Below are 17279 nucleotides of genomic sequence, written 5' to 3' on the forward strand. Positions count from 1 at the left end.
ACATATATTTATCTACGTATTTTTATATGCCCATTTTTGTAGATATATAGAATATGTTTAACCAAAAATTTAATTAGGAAATTATATATTTTTTTCTTTTTTTACTGTGTGCAATTTTTATTAACTGTTCAGGAAAAAATACAAAAAATAAAATAAAATAGTAAAATAAAAAAATATTTCAAAAAGCCTCGAACATTCTCAAAATTTTTCAAAAAGCTGCGGAAATTTTCAAAATATTTCAAAAAACTTAGAAAAATGTTCGTAGGATGTTCAGAAATTTTATGTACAGTTCAGGAGAAAAGTTAAAAACAAGGAGTTCACAAGGAATACCTAAATAAAGTATACTGATGTAAATTGAAAACGCAGGTACGTCTACTTGTAGGTACACATATGTATATATGCACATATATACACACATAACACATCAACATGCCCATGCATGCACGCGCTTTATGCGTTCTTTCCTCAGAAATACGCCATAAAATACCGCTCTCACATTTCCTCAGTCTCAAAAAACCGTGTGGATGTTCAGCATACGCCCCGTTTCATAAAAAATGGAGTATATGGAAGAATAATTTTTATTAGGTATAACACAATTTTCAAAAAAATAAATAAAGTTGTCCAAAAAAAGATATGACCACATGAACAAATCATTTGCAAAAGGTAAGTGGAAAATTTCTTCACAAAATTTTTCTTGAAAAATCAAGCTATTACTCATTCGATTATAAAAGGCATTACTAAAATACAAAATAATGGTAGAAACAATTCTACTAGGTGGTATGAGCTTATACGAACCGACTGCTGTTATGTACATGGAATAAGCATAAATTACATCAAAAATAAAATATAAAAATCCAAAATGTTCCAAAAAAATATAATATATCTTGATTGCAGGATATTTCTTTGAACAATTTTTTAAATTAATAAAATAGACATAAGTTAATTCAGAATATGTCCAATAATTATTATAATTGATTGGTAATAATTTTAATATTTCCATCTGTTTATTTGAAATTTCTATACATGTATAGTTCACTTTGTTATTTCTAAATTTATTTACAAAATACAGTATGTCATTTAAATACATAATACTTGTTCCATTAAACACTTGAGTTTTAATTAATGCTAATAAAACTGAACATATGATAACTAATAATTTAATTTTTTTATAATGATTTTTTTCAGTCATTTCATTAATACGGTGCATGTAACAATCAAATATAAAAACAGATAATAAGAATGTTTCTGTTTTGTATGATAACCCATAACATATTTCGTATATATATGATAAATTTAATTGTCTTCCTTCTATAAAAGAATGGATTTTATATATAAAAATTCTTGATTTTTGAATTATTAATTCCTCAAGATTAGGATTGTTTGAATTTTCTTTAAAATTTAAAACATGTAAATGATTTATAAATCCTTTTTTATTTTTCATTATTTTATATTTCTTAAATAAGTTATATACTTTATTATCTACTATGTTTTTAGACTCATTTTCATATATATATTTCATCAGTTCGTTTTTATCATATAACTGAAAACATGTATTATATTTGCTATCTATGACTTCCTTAAGTTCTAAGGTACCGATAAGATAATCATTAATAGAAAATGGTAAGTACGTTAATATATTTTTTAGGAGGGTAAAAAGATGACTATAACTTACTTGAGTTATTAGACTTTTCACATAGTCGTCACCTACACCTCTACTTAATTGATGATTTAAGTTCTTACTAATACTGTTAATAATTTCATAATTTATTTTGCTATCCTCTTTGTGGTGGTTCGATTCACTACGGATGTTCGCTTCATTACCTTTTTTATTTAGAACACCTTCATTTGCATAACTTCTGATGGCAGAATTTAATTTATTAAAAGTACCTGTACTGTTAATCCCATTGATTTTATTATTCTCTATTTTGTTAATTGCATATTTATTTTTGATGGGAAATTTTTGGTTATTATCAATGTTCTTACTTTTCTCATATTTTTTTTCTATTATTTTTTTACTAATTATTTTTTCTGCATTTCCGGTGCTCGAGCATATATTTGCCTTGACCATTTTTCGATTTTCTTGCCTGGATGGGGGTGTATGTGTATTATACGGGTATACCAGTGTATGAGTATAAATATGTAAGGGTATACCTAAGTATATGATTTGTACCTATGTACGTGTATACCTCTTCACATGTACACCTTTTCACGTGTATACCGCGTGTGCTTGAGAAAGGGTACAGAGTTAGAATATTGTCCTCTTCACACAATACGCACATATATTCAAAAATATGAACACATGCATAAATATATATTTGTGTACATGTTTATTTGTTTGCTTTTACAGTTATTGTCCGTTCATTCGTTAACCTATTAGTGTACTTAAGTGGTCAAATGTTTGTACAATTATGTACATATATACACGTATATTGTAAGCATATAGATTTTTCTAAGAAAATGAAAATTTCATTAAAAAAAAAAAAAAACTCAACTTTTTTGTTTTTCTTTAAAAATATTTACATCATTTATGCATATATTTTAATAAGAACATTAAAAATAAATTGAGTTTAAAAATATGTACATAAGAGGAAATGTATGAACATAAATGTACATGCATACAGATATACGTACATACATACGTGCATACATACGTGCATACATACGTGCATACATACGTGCATACATACGTGCATACATACGTGCATACATACGTGCATACATACGTGCATACTTACGTACATACATATGTGCATACATACGTACATACATACGTATCCATTTCACATATTAAATGCATTTCCGAATGAGCAGTGTGAAAAGCAAAGTATGCAGTTACTTTTATTTTCTATGTCAAACTTTTATCTTTAATAATATATATATATATATAAATAACTCACATACTTTTTGGTCCTTTACTACATTTCGCTCATTGTTATGTGTCAAAATGAAAATATTTCAAAAGGATGAAACTAGGAAATAGAAATTTTAGAACATAAACTCGTTCACACGCTCGTTCGTTCGTACGCTCATGTGATATGATCAACCGATCAACCGATCAACCGATCAACCGATCATGAGTTCGAGCATATGTATGAATCTCTGTACGGAACATAAAAACGAACATATGAACATGTAAAAATGGGTTTTTAAAATTCTAAGATAAATATTGGTTAAATAAATATATATACACGTCAGCGTATATTTCATATGTACATACGTACGTACATACATGTATAAATATATATATATATATATGTATATGTATATGTATGTATATGTACGTATATGTACATTTCTGCTTATTTTAACAGATCTTTCTCTGCATTTCCTAAAGTGAGGAATTTCCAAGAATGAATTCACTATTATAATAAATGCAACAATACATGCATCGTTATAAATATATATCCATTTATTCTTGAGTGTCTAACAAAATATATACTCATTTTGAAATAAATTTTTGAAAACTTAAAGAAAAAAATGCTGCTCTTGATTGCATCAGAATTAAAAAAAAAAAAAAAAAAAACTTATGAATATGCATGTATATATATATATATATTTATATAGTTGAAGTAGAAAAATATCAGAAATTTTCTCAAATATATGTCTATTATAAGATATGAACATAACAAAAAAGGCATTATTTTTAATAATTTTTCTTTTATGTATTTTTAACAATTCTTTAAATTATTCCTAATAATGAATATAATCATCAACATTTTTCAACTGCATTAATTTTTTTTTACACATTTTTATGTTTTATTATAATTTTTCCATTACCACCTTTTTTTTTTTTTTTTTTTTTTTTTTATAAATGTTTATATATAAAAAAGCATTTCTTAAAAATGAATATAAACAATTCGTATCTTTGGTAGATCTTACTGGTTATATTGTATCATTAATGGCATAACGTAAAAAATTTTATTAAAACTTCCTTTCTTCAAAAAATTTCAATAATATAAGGATGAAGAATAAATTATGCTTTTCAGTATATTTATTCTCATTGTGCATGAAAGAGAAAGGGAGGAATTACCTAAATACTTTATGTTATGTTATTGTAACATGTATTTCTGCAGAGGAGGAGCTTACACATGCAGTGGGTGAAAAGTATCTCTATGTTCATATGCTTATGCATTCTTATACATGTTTATGCATGCTTATATAAATATGCATATATAAATATGCATATATAAATATATATATATAAATATAAATATATATATATATACACAGATACATAAGCACCTGTGTATATTTCAGTAGATATAGATTTATCAAAACGATTATTATTTTTATCCTTTTTTTTTTTTTTTTTTTTTTTTTTTTTTGCGTGTGTTAACGACCATATACAAATAATTTTATATGATTTTTCATTTGATTCATTATTTAAATTGTGCACAGTTATATATATATCTTCTACTCCTTTATATTTTTCTATGAGAAGTTTTTCTTTTTTTTCCCTCCCCCCCCTCACATTTCTTATGAATAGATATAAACCTTCTTCAACAAGTTAAATATTTGTTGAAATGGGTTACTTTTAAAATGCATGAACTGTTCATACACTTTTTTAAGAATTTTTTCTTCCTTTTTTTTGATGCCATTTTTGCATAATTATGACAAAATTGTTTCTACAAAAAAAAAAAAAAAAAAAATAGTGAATTTTTTTTGAAAAATAAATAAAACAGGATATAAATCCATTCGTATACATAAACATAAGTATAAAACATATATACATATATTACAATATATGTGTGTGTAACTTGTATTTTTGCACTTTTCTTTTATTTTTTTTTTTTGGGGCTACATTTTAAGAATATACTACTTTTAGTTTATGTAGAATGGGCTTACTACTTACAAGAATTACATGAACAGGCAAGCTCATTTTTTTTTTTTTTTTTTTTTTTTTTTTTTTGAGTATTATTATGAAATATGATAGTAAAAATTGCCATCTTAAAATCGTGTAATAATAACTGCATTAAGAGAGTTGTACGGAGGAATCAAAACAAATAATGAAGGGACAAAATTAAATATCAGCAAAAAAGGGAAAATCAGAATAGCAGCAAAAATGGAAGAACTAAAATAGTAGCAGATATAAAAATACCGATAAATTATTGCACCATTTGTTACTTTCATCTCCACATAATTTTTTATTTCTGTTTTTCACCCTTTCGTTAATACATGAAAATTGCTGCATTGTGTAAATTTTTGCAAAAGTTACTTGAAATTTTTTTTTTAATTTCTGTTCATCTGCCATATGGTAGAAAAAAGCAGTTTTCTGTGGGTATCTATGTATAAACAAGCATGTTTTATGCCAGTACTTCTGTACGTATCTGTATATATGCACATATATAGGTGTATGTATATACAAACAGATATGTAGGCATATACATATATATACATACATATACATATATATACATATATATACATACGTATACATATATACACAACTCCGTGCGTATGTGCATGTAAGGAGTGCACAAATAGGGAAATAAAGAAGTAGAAAAAATTCAAAGTTCCTTTCCCAAAACGAAAAAAACAAAAAATAGAAACAAGCAAAAAATTGTTAAATTGTTATTTAATAAAAAAAGGGAAGTATTAATATATAACTATATGCTTCGTTTTGTAATTTTATGTATCTTTCAAATATTTATAAAAAGATATCTCATAAGGCTCAAAGAAATGTACAGTTTATGCCATTTTTTAATGGTAAATTTTATTATTTTATTTTTTTTTTTTGCAAACCTTTAGCTCATAAGGCTTAAAGTGTTTTCACTACTTTCGATAGTTCAAATGACCGTAAAACGAATAAGGTGAAAAAATAAAAATAAAGAATTAAAAAATTAAAAATATCAAAAAATTAAAGATATTAAAAAATTAAAAAAATGAAAAAAATGAAAAAAAATGAAAAAAATAAAAAAAATGAAAAAAAATGAAAAAAATGAAAAAAATGAAAAAAAATGAAAAAAATGAAAAAAAATGAAAAAAATGAAAAAAAATGAAAAAAAATTAAAATACATTTTTGAAACGTACGAATAAAACGAATTCTATCAAAAAGAAAAGAAGAAAAAATGAAAAATCGATAAAAAGAAAAAAAGGAAGATAGATTTACGCTTAAATAGAAACGACAATTCTGCATTTAAAAGTGTACAAAGTAGTACAAAACAGAACGAAGCAGTAACTGTACATCAGTTTAACTCCTTTTCCATTTTTTCCGTCATACGGCAATTCTTGTTCCTTAAAATTTGTCAAGTTGGCCATGATGTTATCATGCTATGCGTGCATTCATATTGTATACATATATATATACATTTATGTATACGGATATGTATACATTTCAAGGTCATACTTTCCCGTATTTTCTCATAAACTTTTTAACAGTAACAACTGTTCCCCATTACGACTGATTAGAATTCAGTGAAAATAAAAATTCCCATTTTAACATATATGAATTCCATTTAATATCGTAAGCATTGGCAATTGACGTTCTGCTCATTAGAGGTTTAATACTTGTAATAATTAATCGTCTTTTTTTAACAAATGTTTTATTTATATAAATAATTATTAACAAAAAAAAAAAAAAAAAAAAAAAGAAATGAAAAAAGAAATAAAAAAATGTAGAGGTTAAGGTCTGTGGTAGAGCGCATTATGCTAAATAGATTACAAACAAAAAGAAAAGAATAATATTTTTATGCAAATCCTTCCAACACACATGTTTGAAAGTACATTACTATGATACATATAGAACACTGCAATTGTAGCGTAAAATGAACAGCTTAACGTACGTACGCACAAAAAGGTAAAATTGACATTAATCTGAATTTACTTGATTTTTGATACTTTTTTTTTCCTTTTTTTACATTAAGAGAACACCATTTGGACAATGAATAACTTTATGGTAAGAATTAAAGGCAGTAGCGAAAAGATCAACAATGCGATAAGAGAAGTATTCACAAAGAACTTTGTTGAAGATAATTTTTTTGAAAAAGAAATTGAACTAAAGGATCAGGTGAAGAAGAGGGAGATATATATGCTAACAGAAAATTATGTTGATACATATATGAAGCAATATTTAATAAAAAATGATGACAACCATTGGTTTTACTCCATATTATGTGAGTTCAGTGTTGTACCAGACAATAATAATATTATTACTTGTACAGGTGTTAATGATGTATCCATTATTCCTAGTGTACTAAATGTAGAGTTTTACGCTTCTGATGTATATTTTGAAAATATGGAAAATGAAGAATTCCAAATAAAATTGATTGAAAAAAGGAAAAAAGCATATAAAGAGGTTAAGGTAAAGAACAGGAGTGTTTTATTGCTCCATGGATACTTTAACTATATTGATAAAGGCGATGTTCGTGAGAACAAAGCAAATGATATAAAAGGCTTGTATTATTATATTCAAGAGAATATACATAATTTAAACAAATGGGTTAATAATATTGAAGGAAGTTTTATTTTAATTTATGTTCATTATGAACATGGTCAGGTAAATTTTTTTTTTTTTAATGACCAATTTGGTATGAAGTCTTTTATTTTTTTTTATGAACAAAGCTCAATTATACTTACGAACATGTACGGATTTTTTATAAATTATGATTTTAATTATATTCCCATAAATGATGAATATTATCAATTTGACGACAAATCAGTCAGAGGTAACTTGAATTTAATTGATGATGATCCTTTTTTATTTTTTTTTCATACTAATGAAAAAACTCCAAATAAGTGTACTGATCGCGTAGTATATTGCTATAGTGAGGAAAATATAATAAAAAGGGAGTACTTGAATATGGTAAATATAAATGAAAAAGTAGGCTTTCAAATAAATCCATATTATGTGTACAATTTAGTGTTATTATTAGAAAAAGGCGAAATTTTCCTAAAAAATGTGAAGAAGGAAAATTGTATTTACACAAATCACTATGAGTGGAATGAGCAAAAATTAACATTTAGTCAGAATTTTTACGACATATTTAATTATTTTGAACGACATCATTTTTTTCATAATGTTCATACAGATGAACTAGTTTATTTGAAGAAAATCGTAGCAACTTTAATAAATCAGATAAAGGACCATGAAGAAAATAAAAAAGGCGGAAGTAATCTTAATAAGGGGCGTATGTTTACAGAGACAAAACTTAATAATATTTTTATAAATCTGTACCTAAATTTGTTAAGCAATGTGATAAAAAAAAAGTTGGAGCAAGTTTTCCTGCATCATTCAGGTAAATTAGATCAAAAAATGGAGCCTAAGGGTGAAAATAAAATCGGAGTGGAAAATACTACTTCCCAAGGTGGAAAAAGAAAATCAGTGGGTATCCTATTCTCAGGTGGAATCGATTCGACACTATTGACATTAATTACGATAAGAAATTTTTTCCCCCTTTATGAGGACGGATATATGGAATTAATTAATGTATCTTTTAATGAAAATGCAGTTGATAGGTACACATGTCTTATTGCTTATGAAAAAATAATTAATATGTTTCCTGGATATGATATCAGATTAGTCCTTGTTGATGTATCCGGTGTTGAGTTAATAAATTATGAAAGGATAATTTATTCTTTGATCTCACCAAATAATACTACAATGGACTATAACATTTCATCCGCTTTTTTTTTTGCAAATATGGGTAAAGGATATATTTGTCAACGCTCATTTTTTAATTTACATGAATGGAAATATATAAAAAAAAAGGCCATGGCTATACTCAATATTAATTTTGAGGGGCAAATAAAGGAGCATACATTAGGTGTACCGAAAGAAAAGGAACAGAGTATAAATGTACAGAATAAAAAAGAAGAGAAAGACGTGGAAGGAGTAGTGGGAGTGTGTACTGAAAGGAAAATAAAAAACAAATGCTACGTGTGCGAATTTGTTAGAAATAAGAAATGTGTTCATAGGTGTTGTTCTATATGTTGTAGGAAACTAAGATATGTATATATAAAGGAGTTTCTACTAGAGAAAGAGAAAATCAAAGCAAATAAATATATGAAAGAGAACGAGGTAAAAAATAAGAAAGATGGTGTTACTACTCCTACCAGTAGTAGCACAAGACACAATACATATAAAAAGATAGATGGAAGTGAAAAAAGACAAAACAACTATGTTGATATGTATGAAGTGAAGTACGATGAAACAAACTCGAACAAAAAATGCATATATTTGCTAATAAAAAAGAAAAAAATTTTCATTAATTTTGAAATATTCCGTGAGTGCCATGTGCACAAAGGGAAAATGTATGACTACCAACAGATAGGCTTGCTCTACCGTGAATTTAATAAGGAGCTAGAACAGAGCAAAAATGAAGGAAGAAAAAGGGGGGAAGATGGAAAAAAGGACGGTGTATATATTGATAAGAGTAACTACTTGAATAGCAAATATGACAATGATACGTATGACCATATGTGTGGAATAGTTTTTGACGAAAAATCGCATATACAGAAGAACAGTAGCAAGAGGTACTTGAAAAAAGGGAATGATGAAACAACTAGAAATGCGGAAAAAGAAACATATAGTTTGAATGAAGAATGTTATATGAGAGAAGAAAAATTAAGTGATAACAATTTTTTTTTAAAAAAGGATAAACAAAACTTTATTGACAAGTTCGTTACAGCGAGAACTGCTAATGATGCTAATAATTTTGAAAAAATAAAAAGTCTATTTTCCAAAGAGAAATATAAAAAAGGAGAAAGTATGAACAAAAAGGAAGCTATTAATAAAAATAAAATTTTAACAGATTATCAGCACGAAAAGGAGGAAAGGGAGGATGAGTCTTTAAATTTTTTAAATAGAAAATTATATAACAAAGGTAATAATGAAGATACAGGAGAAATATATTATTGTAATCATGAATTACTTATAATAGGTAGTGGTGCCGATGAATTGTATGGAGGTTATTACAGACAGAACAACACAAATAATACTAATAAGAGAAAAACGCAGGAAAATTACAAAATGAATGAAATGATAAAAGATATTAAAAGAATTTGGAATAGAAATTTATATCGAGATGATCGTATCTTTACTTTTACAAGTAGATCGAAAAAGCATATTTTTTATCCCTACTTGAATATACATTTAGTGAACTTTCTGTTTTTGGTTTCGTTTTACTTGATAGAGGCTCCTATTCTTAGTTCGTTCGGTTTGGAAAAAAGGAATAGAAGTGATGATGAGGGAGAAGCGGAGGAAACGAAAGAGGAATCATTGGATGAAGCAGCGGAAGATATACCACCAATACCCATTTCAGAAGAACACACCTGTCAAAGATATAATGTAGATAAAAAGGAAAGGACAAAGGAGAAGGATACATTAATGAGAAAGGAAAACTACTGTCTCGTTTTTGTCGAAAGGGTAGAAGAATGTTACAATTTATACAGACTTATTAAAAATTATAAAATTAGTAAGTGGATTTTAAGAATGGCCATATTTTTCTTAAAATTCAAAGAATTAATGTTTTTCAAAAAAAAAGCTATTCAGTTCGGTTCAAAAGCAAAAAATACAAGAAAATATATGAAGGAATCTATTACTTCATCTTTTAATGATCAAGGAACGGGTACTTGCTTACTTGATACAGATAACAAAAAAAAGGGGCATGACTCATACACACTTTTATCTCAGTACATAAACACATTTGAAGGAATACATGTTGATTAATATTAAGCCATAGCAAATTATTTAAATGGAGAGAAGAGGAGGGAGCTAAAACCTACCATTAGAAAAAAAAAAAAAAGAAGAAAAAAAAAAGGGAAAAATTTACCATCTATAGACCTATTTGCCATGAGTAGACTATTAACTGAGTAGTATTTTATCTGTTCGCACGTTCTTCAACTATTCCCCCTTCCACAACTTCTGTCATTCTATCCATCATAATTTCTGTTATTTATTCTGCTATATCTTCTGCCATATTATTTACCACAGCTTCTATTTTTTTTTTTTTTTTTTCTTTTTTCCTGGGCATTTTATTACATATATATAAAGGTGTCAACATGTTAAGTATGTTATTTAAAAAAAAAAAAAAAAAAGAGTTAATGCAATAGAGAGGAGCAGGGCGGGAGGGGAAGGAAAAACATTTATAATACATTAGTTGTTTTCAATTTATGTTCCCCCAATTGCTAGCTGGCACTTCATAGTAGTCATTTCTAAGCTGTACTGTAGCCTCGGATAAGTAATTTTTACCAGCGTCCACACACACATATGTATGCACAGCGCATACGCAGTTACCCACTTTTCCACTACATGGTGGCGTATATATTGCCTATTGCGTCGCTCACCTTATCGAACGGGATTACAAATAGCATGGCGTACTCCTTATAATTAACTTCTCTATTTTTATGGTTCGTTATTTCATAAAACCTCTTTACATTGTTATTATTCCACATTACATGGTATATTTTATTTTGAAAAAAGAACTGTTCTTCATAATTGGAAAAAATTAATTCATTGTTTACATTTTTATAAATTTTTGTGTAAAAGAGTATATAATCAAAAAAATAAAATTTCTTTTCATTTACATCCATATCTTCTATACCCTGAGACCACAGAATATCATCCATTACATTTTTATGAATTAAAGGAATTAATTTAATAGGACAATTTATTATTCTGCTGTTAATAAGTAAACCTATATTATTTTTATTATTTGAAATTAAATTAATTAATTCCTTTGCATTTTCATCATATTCAAATGTATTTATTTTCTTAATTTTGTTTAATAAAAATTCTTTTAAAATATGTATTTCATCATATTGATTAATGTTAACAATAGTTTGAAAGCCAATAATATTTACTTTCTCATTTTTTTCTTCATTTGAAACGCACACAAATTTTCCGATATTTTGCTGATCACATATAATATTTATTAACTGTTCAGAACATTTTAAATTTGTGTACAGCTCCGTACTTTTTAATAATATTCTTATGTTATCTTTATATACATCCTCGGGGTCTATTAATTCAAAATCACAAGTTAACTCATCACTGCTGCTGTTATTCGTTTCTTTTTCGGGACTACCTTGGCTTGTTATGTTTCCCTGTACATATCCCCCGACTTGTTTCTCCTTGTACTCAGACACCTTGTCCGTCCGTTGCTTCAACTTTTCGTTCAACTTTTCGCTCATCTTTTCGCTCATCTTTTCGCTCATCTTTTTGTTCAACTTTTCGTTCACCTTTTCGTTCACCTTTTCGTTCACCTTTTCGTTCACCTTTTCGTTCACCTTTTCGTTCATCTTTTCATTCAACTTCATTTTTTTTTTCTTTTTTTTTCCCTTTTTTTTTATCATATTTTTGTTCATCTTCAGTTTCTCCCTTTTGATATTCTGATTTCTTTTGCTTTTTTCCCTCCCCCCGATTTTTTCGCTCTTTCTTTCAAAATTGTTCATGTTATTGTTCGTGTTCCTATTCATCTGTGCATTCTTTTCCACTTTTATTTTCTCCCTTTTTTGGTTAACTGACCTTCCTGCAGTTTTTTCATCTTCCATTACTTGTTCAGAATTTTTTACAAAAATATTTTTTTCTTTTATATAAGTCATGAAAGTTGGCATGTTATTGTTATATATATATTATGTTCTCCGAATTTGTTCTAGTTAATTTTACATTAACAAATAGCACAAGAAAATATGTAACTACATGTATATTTCTACATCTTATTCGTTGGCAGCTTTTAAACATATACCTACTTATCATATGCGCGTATATTATTTTTATAAAATACTGTACGTATATGTACTTCCATACATGTAAAAAATATATTGCATGTATGTAAACCTACAATTATTTTTAAGTACCGCCATTTGCGCTTTTCTTTTTTTCTACTTAAAAACAAAAAGAAAAAAATTAATTATAACAAAATTATACAAGTTCCTGCGCTACATGTATGCAGTTCTTTTGAGGATTCCCAAGGGTTCAGCGGGGTTTAGCGGTTTAGTGGTTTAGCGGCTGACCGGTTGATCATTAGTACGTATATATTTTTTTATTTTTTATTTTTTCCCCTTTTCATGGCCTTACTTTTTAATCCATTAATTGAGTGCTTACCGAAGTATAAAACACAAAAAAAGGCATATCAATTTTTTCTTTTTTTTTTCTTTTTTTTTTCTTTTTTTTTTTCCTTTTTTCTTTTTCCTTTTTTCTTTTTCCTTTTTTCTTTTTCCTTATTTCTTTTTCCTTTTTTCTTTTTCCTTATTTCTTTTTCCTTTTTTCTTTTTATTCTTTTTTTTTTTCCACTCTTTTTTCCTGAACAGGCAATAATTTTTCTGGTAAAAACTGAACTGCCACAATGAGCAAAACGAACGAAAAAGCCTAGTTTGCAAAAATAAAAAAAAAAGCACGCCGAATTTTAAATTACGAAAATATGAAAAAAATAGATTATATAATAGCAGAGCAATAGAACAGAACAATGGAATACGAACAAGTGTCTGCCTTAATTGAAAAATTTAAAGATGACAGGTACATACTAAAAGCTTATAACAAAATATATAACTGTAATAACTGCACATTTTACAGAAATGTAAAAATAGAAGAAATTGAAAGGTGGAGTTACACGAGCGAAAAGACGTGCAATACAGGGGGTAGTAATGGCCAAGTTCGTGGTCGCACCCTGATAAACATTATAAACGATGAAGGAAGAGAAACAGGTAAGGTTGACGATAAAGGTGATAATGATGATGATTTAAGGAATATTATCGAAATTGTAAACAGAACGCTGTATTTTTACACAAACGAAACTTTAAACAAATTTAGCGAAAATAATAAAGAGCTAGTTGACATATACAACCAAATAGATAACTGTAACAAAATATGCCTTGATGTCGATGTAATATTAAATAAACATAAAAATGATATAAAGTACATTTCTGAAGACATAAATAAAATACAAGAATTAACAGAAAATATGGATGATAAATTAAAAAATAGAAAATTAACATTAGAACTGTTAAATACGTTTATAAAAATTATATTAGTTACACCACAACTAATATATGATATATGTAATGGTGAAATTAATGAAAATTTTGTAAAAAATGTAATCATATTAACAAAAAAAATGGAAAATTGTAAACATTGTTTGTATGATTTTTACCCTAGTATAAAATTTTCCTATATAGAATTAGAAAAACTAAAAAATAAAGCCATCGATAGAATATACTCATTTTTTATTCGCAAACTTAATGATATAAGAAATAAAAAAATTAATATTCATTTAATTCAACAAAATTTAATAAAATTTCACGAACTTAATAATTTTCTTTATAATAATAATAGAAATTTGTATGCCTACTTAATAAAAGAATATATAAATATTATGAACAGGACCTATCACAACCTTTTCAAAAGCTATATTACCAACTTGCAAAGGAAAAAGATCGAGTTCAATAATGAACTAACCATAGGATTTTCTTGTTCCTACGGTAATCACCTAGGAGGAAATAGCAGTGCCAGTAGCAGCGGCAAAATAAGCGGCGGTAATATAAGCGGAAGAAACATAAGCGGAGGAAACATAAGCGGAGGAAACATAAGCGGAGGAAACATAAGCGGAGGAAACATAAGCGGCGGTAATTACATCAGTGGAGGCAGCTTGTACAGTATTAGCGCGAACAGCAGCAGCAACGTGAGTCTGTTGTCGGCGAAGAACAAAATGATGAACATACTCGGCTTTAACACAAAGACTAACAACTCCAGTGAGAGAAAGGAGTGCCTGTTTTTGTTAAATAATAGAACTAAAATTTTGAGTGATTTAGATTATTATTCCAATGCAAAATGTTCGGAAATGCTTGACAGTTCGGAAATTCCGAACCGTTCAGAATTGTCTAACCGTTCAGAATTACCTGACCATTCAGAATTGCCTAACCGTTCAGAATTGCCTAACCGTTCAGAATTGCCTAACCGTTCAGAATTGCCTAACCGTTCAGAATTGCCTGACCATTCAGAATTATCTGACCGTGCAAGTACTTTACCTGTCATTTTCACCACAGACAATTCGCAGTACTTTTTTGAGGAGATCTACAAATCGGTGAGCAAATTATTTTTAGATACAGGAACTACGGAATATTTATTTCTTATAAAATTTTTCAGGAATTATGAAAACCATGATTTTTTGTTTTTAGAAATATATTCCAAAACTATATCGCTGTGTTTTGATTTTACTTATTATTATATGAATAGTACCTTTGATTTTATTTCTCTTTTTATTATTTATATGATTAATATGCATAATGCGTATATAATCAAGAGTAGAAAAATATTCCCCTTATACGAATTTATTGACAAGCTTCAGAATTTAATATGGAATAGGATATATTTCATTATTAGTGAAAATATTGCCTCCCTGGATTTTAGCAGTCGATACAGCAGCTATGGAAGTTACAGTCACTACTACGACTACTACAACTACTACTATCATGTGAGCGCCGATAATACAAAAGGATATAACAAGAAATCTCTTTATGATTTATTATACACAAACAACGTAAAGTATAGTGCAATAAGTAGAAACAGCAACATGGCCCCGTTAAAGGCGGATATGAGCAGTAGTAATAATAATGCTGCTACTAATAGTAGTAGTACTACTAGTAATAACAACAGTAATAGCAACAACAATGACTTTCCGAAGTCCAAGGCTTCTGCGAACGCGCATCTTGAAAAGGCAGAAATAGAGGTAGAGAGAAAAAGAAGCTCCTTACAGCATATTCCTAATATTCAACCAGTGAACATCAGTGAACCAGAAAAAATGAACTATGGGATATCTGCCCCCTTATGTGATACGGAAAAAATGAATATGATTAATAGTAGTACCCCTACAATGTTTGTAAAAACACAGACACATCCTATAACCAAAAAGTTTTCAGATTTTTATTGCTCCTTAACGATACTGAGTGAGTTCTGTTTCAATTTTGAAAAATATTACAACGAAATAAATTGTGAGAAAAAAGAAAAAGAAAACTCAACAGAAGCTAGCTATACGGAAAAATCTGACAATTCTTTAAATGTAGAAAAAAAAGAAAAAAAAATTAAAAAATTATCAAAATTACCAAACGAGGAAACTATGACATATTTGCATATGGAAGAGGAAAATAAACTAATTAAAAATTATTACTGTTCAGAATATTGTCAGACGGAGGGAATTGAACAAAGTTACCAAAGTAAAGAACATGATGGGAAAACAGCTACGCATGATGGGGAAATAGCTACATCGTATGAAAATAAAGTAAACAAAAAAGAAGGAAAAGATGAAAAGGTGGCAGCATCTTACGATATGAATATGTGTAATGTAAAAATTGATGATCATACAAAAAATGATAGAAATGATGAAATTATTGTAACGCTTGACGATGGTAACCCGCATAATGGTGTTTCAAATGTAAAAGGAGGTAACTGTTCCTTTACAAATGAAAGCAACACAACTGTAGATTGTACCAAAAAAACAAGTACTAATAATTCTCCCATTAGTAAAGAAAAAAAATCAGAAAATGTTCAAAAAATTATGAACAGTTCATGTAATTCGGAAGCGAATGACCAAGAAGGGGAAACCATTCTCCAAAAAGGAACAGAAGTAACGAAGGCGGCGAACAAATCGAAGGCAGAGAAAGAACCAAGTTTGCCAGGTACACATTCGGACAACATATTGGAAAAACAAACCAACAGTAGCAATAACCTTACACAGAAATATAAAAATCTAAATCGTGTTATCATAAAACTTGAAGAAGTTATCACCGAAACACTGCTCTACTTAACGAATGAAATTTTACACAAAAATGATAAATTATTATTTTTAATAAACAATTATTATCACATAGTAAATGTGTTAAGGGGAAATAAAATGAACGAAGACAAAATAGCTAGATATGAAAGTTTATTACAGAATGAAATATCTTCATATATAGACTATCAGCTGAACGAATATATAAAGGATATAATTCTCTTTGTACATAAACATGAACCAATAGTTCAGAATATGAAAGAAGAGGAAAATGATATTATTTATCATATTGATGTAAAATTAATGGAGACGATTGCCATTAATTTCACTAGACAATGGAAAAACATGCTCAAAGATATTAAACAAAATGTTATTCGTTCCTTTACAAATTTTGATAATTCTTTGCATATATTGAAAATGCTAAATACACATATTCTTTTATACTTTACAAGATATTCTCAACTAGTCAAGAAAATTTTTTCCAACTTACAAACTCCATCATATATTCAGAATTTGCCATCTGTTGATGTAGTCTTAGTGCAAATTAAAAAAGATGCCAAAAATATTGACTCCTAA

At 27.7% G+C, this 17279-nt stretch overlaps 4 protein-coding genes across 4 annotated transcripts; 2 read left to right on the forward strand and 2 right to left on the reverse strand.

Annotated features, from left to right (window-relative positions):
* Positions 1-508: 508 nt before the first annotated feature.
* PmUG01_12040600 (conserved Plasmodium protein, unknown function) lies at positions 509-2068 on the reverse strand (the record flags this gene model as incomplete). Its single annotated transcript, XM_029006616.1, has 1 exon — positions 509-2068. One exon carries the CDS (start codon positions 2066-2068, stop codon positions 509-511), a length of 1560 nt encoding a protein of 519 aa, XP_028863087.1.
* A 4812-nt stretch (positions 2069-6880) lies between these two features.
* Positions 6881-10666, forward strand: PmUG01_12040700 (conserved Plasmodium protein, unknown function; the record flags this gene model as incomplete). The annotated part of the gene is made up of 1 exon (XM_029006617.1): positions 6881-10666. One exon carries the CDS (start codon positions 6881-6883, stop codon positions 10664-10666), a length of 3786 nt encoding a protein of 1261 aa, XP_028863088.1.
* Positions 10667-11244: 578 nt separating this feature from the next.
* PmUG01_12040800 (protein BCP1, putative) lies at positions 11245-12552 on the reverse strand (the record flags this gene model as incomplete). Its single annotated transcript, XM_029006618.1, has 1 exon — positions 11245-12552. The coding sequence occupies one exon, from the start codon at positions 12550-12552 to the stop codon at positions 11245-11247; it is 1308 nt and encodes a 435-aa protein (XP_028863089.1).
* Positions 12553-13403: 851 nt separating this feature from the next.
* On the forward strand, positions 13404-17279 carry VPS52 (vacuolar protein sorting-associated protein 52, putative; the record flags this gene model as incomplete). Its single annotated transcript, XM_029006619.1, has 1 exon — positions 13404-17279. One exon carries the CDS (start codon positions 13404-13406, stop codon positions 17277-17279), a length of 3876 nt encoding a protein of 1291 aa, XP_028863090.1.

Source organism: Plasmodium malariae, assembly GCF_900090045.1.
Source record: "Plasmodium malariae genome assembly, chromosome: 12".
Classification (NCBI taxonomy): Eukaryota; Apicomplexa; class Aconoidasida; order Haemosporida; family Plasmodiidae; genus Plasmodium; species Plasmodium malariae.